The sequence below is a fragment of the Colobus angolensis genome, unplaced genomic scaffold (genome assembly GCF_000951035.1).
Source record: "Colobus angolensis palliatus isolate OR3802 unplaced genomic scaffold, Cang.pa_1.0 Scaffold350, whole genome shotgun sequence".
NCBI classification, from domain to species: Eukaryota; Metazoa; Chordata; class Mammalia; order Primates; family Cercopithecidae; genus Colobus; species Colobus angolensis.
The window spans coordinates 1,216,439-1,219,162 of record NW_012116822.1 but is presented as its reverse complement, the minus strand read 5'-3'; the positions used below and the strand labels follow the sequence as shown (position 1 = coordinate 1,219,162).

The 2,724-nt window shown below is 50.6% G+C and overlaps 1 protein-coding gene across 1 annotated transcript; it reads left to right on the top strand.

Moving 5' to 3' along the window:
• Positions 1–701: 701 nt before the first annotated feature.
• On the top strand, positions 702–2,276 carry LOC105519549. Its single transcript, XM_011952925.1, has 3 exons — positions 702–744; positions 1,231–1,542; positions 1,885–2,276. Exons 1-3 carry the CDS (start codon positions 702–704, stop codon positions 2,124–2,126), a joined length of 597 nt encoding a protein of 198 aa, XP_011808315.1. The 3' UTR covers positions 2,127–2,276.
• The last annotated feature ends 448 nt before the right edge of the window (positions 2,277–2,724 follow it).

The window sequence follows — 2,724 nt, the reverse complement described above, 5'->3', positions numbered from 1 at the left end:
TCCTTCTCTCCACCCTCTCCCCAGTACTGCTTCTGTGTCCTATACTTGCCACTGTGAGGTCCAGCAGACTCTCCCTAAGTTCTCAGCTCAGGAGAACACATACGCTTTGCTTGATTTCCCTCTCCCTGCTCTCCAGCCTGGAACCTCGATGCAGGTTTGAGCTGGGTACTTGTAGGAGCCCCAACTCTTGTTTCCTGCCTTCACTCCACTGTCCCATGTGCCCGTGTCCAGGGTCTAAAACCACTGGGTTCATGTTGTTCGTCTGGCAGTTTACTTTTTAAATACAAGGGGACCCAGTCGCAGTGGCTCACGCCTGTAATCCCAGCACTTTGGGAGGCCGAGACAGGCCAAGACAGGCGGATCACTTGAGGTCAGGGGTTCGAGACCAGCCTAACATGGTGAAACCCCATCTCTACTAAAAAAACACAAAACATTAGCCAGGTGTGGTGGTGCGTGCCTGCAATCCCAGCTACTTGGGAGGCTGAAACAGGAGAATCACTTGAACCCAGGAGGCAGAAGTTGCAGTGAGGTGAGATTACGCCACTGCACTCCCTCCTGGTGACAGAGCAAGACTCTGTCTCAAAAAAAAAAAAAGAAAAAGAAAAAAAAGAGATTCTAATATGTAAATATTTATCTTTTATTATTATTATTATTATTAGAAAGTAACACTTCCCACCGAAACTACCAGAAACACCCAGAAAATGAAGCAGAAAAATGCAGCCCAGGGATCAGAAAAGGCCTCAGGTATGATGTCCTCAGAGTCTTATATGTAGTAGAGAAAAATTTCCAGCCCATCTCCGTCTTCTCCAGTCTGATATGCTCATCCCAGCCCCAAGAGGGGGCATCTCAGGGGATTCCAGGGCTGCCCTCAGCATCCCCCAAGCTCCCTGCCCACAGCTCAGGTGACAGTAAGAGGCCCCACAAGGGTGGGATGAGAGTCCCACATCAGAGGAGCGCTCCCAGGCAGCAAATATGCCATCAGACCCTGTCAGTATCTTCTGAGACATTTTAAGGAAGTTGAGCAAGACCCAGGCTCTCAGGTGCCTCCTTGCCTGTCCCAGTGACCAGATGTGTCAGGCATCAGGACTCAGGCAGATACTGAATCTCTCACTTCTATTATCTCCCGTAACTGAATAAAGTCAAGTTCGGACCTGTCCATGTAGAGGCAGCATCCTGCATGTGTGCAGGTGAGTTATGCCAAAGTACATCCACATTCCTCTTTCCTTCTAGTCCGGTCAATTAAACCTTGGAGTGACCAGGAAATCCAGAGTTTCCTGCAAGAATGGGAATTTCTTGAACGTGAAGTGTACAGGGTGAAGAAGAAGTATCACGTAGTATCAAAAACAATTGCCCAGCGTCTCAAGCAGAGAGGTATGAAGAAGAGCTGGCAGGAATGTCTCCAGATGCTAATAAGCTTGCAGGACTTATACTTCACTATTCAGGAGGGCAACCAGAGGCCAAGGTGCCTACCCTTGCCGTGTCCTTATGGCGAGGCCCTGCACAGGATTCTGGGATACAGATGGAAAATCAGCGTCTTCTCAGGTTTGTGTGTTTTGTATTCATCTCAGTAGTCCTTTAGTGAGTGCCATTGGCTTCCCCCACCCCACCCCCACCATCCTTGTGCCCTGAGTAGAGCAGGGAATGACGAGACAGGCCGCTGCCCAGAGTCCCTTGGCACACAGCACAGGGGACTTGCTGCTCTGATGGGCTGCCTGCCTCTATTTATCCTTTTTGTTCTTCCCCAAAGTAATAATTCTGAGGACTTTGTTCAAGGACTTGTCCAGAATGGACATGGCCCCGAGGCTGGGTGAGGTCACAGGCAAGGATTCAGGTACAGGGTGGGTGACGCCCTCACGAGCCCTCCATGTGTCTTATCTCTCTCAGGTCCTCCCTGTGCCGATGCGGTTGACCTTGCACCTCCCGAGCACCAGCCCCAGGCCTGTGGTGTTCCCATAGCCATTCAGGAGCCAACGTGGGCCCCGACACCTGTGATCTATGTGGAAAATCCTCCAGTACCCGAATGGGAGCCCTGGAACACGAATGGTCATGCTCCATATATGTATCCTGCTTTTCCCCCAGCATTCCCCCCAGGCCCCCTACCACAGTGGGCCATCTCTACTGACTGATCCAGATCTTGAAGACAATTAGAATCTGGATCCTGATTCTTCAGAAAGACTGAAAGGTAGCACAATCTGTGTGTGTTAGTGCATGACTCCTTCCTCTCCTCACCTGGTGCAATGAGAATAAATGTGAAATAAATGAACGACCGTGACCTCATCCCTTTCTGGCTTGTGCTTGTGGCTTGGGTTGAACCTCCAATTGTAGAGAGACCACGGGACAGGGAGGGGGCTCAGCCCCCCGGTGACCTGGGACCCGTCCTTTCATTCCTGCATCATGCTTCCTGCATGGAAGCCCCTTTGTAGTAAGGGACAACTTTTACCCCAGAGGTAACTGCTCCATCCTGCCTTCATTTCCTGGCTGTGTGACCACAGAAACCTTTTTTTTTTTCTTTCTTTTTTGAGATGTAGTCTCACTTTGTTGCCCAGGCTGGAGTGCAGTGGTGTAATCTCCGCTCACTGCAACCTCCACCTCCTGGATTCAAGCAATTCGCTGCCTCAGCCTCCCGAGTAGCCGGGATTACAGGCGCCCGCCACCATGCCCAGCTAATTTTTGTATTTTTAGTAGAAACGGAGTTTCACCATCTTGGCCAGGCTGCCCTTGAAC

Excerpts from the sequence above, each read along its gene's own strand:
- LOC105519549 (XM_011952925.1), top strand. The coding sequence starts at position 702 with ATGAAGCAGAAAAATGCAGCCCAGGGATCAGAAAAGGCCTCAG. Across the intron at positions 745-1,230 it reads GGGATCAGAAAAGGCCTCAG|TCCGGTCAATTAAACCTTGG; the intron begins GTATGATGTCCT and ends CTTTCCTTCTAG. Across the intron at positions 1,543-1,884 it reads GAAAATCAGCGTCTTCTCAG|GTCCTCCCTGTGCCGATGCG; the intron begins GTTTGTGTGTTT and ends TATCTCTCTCAG.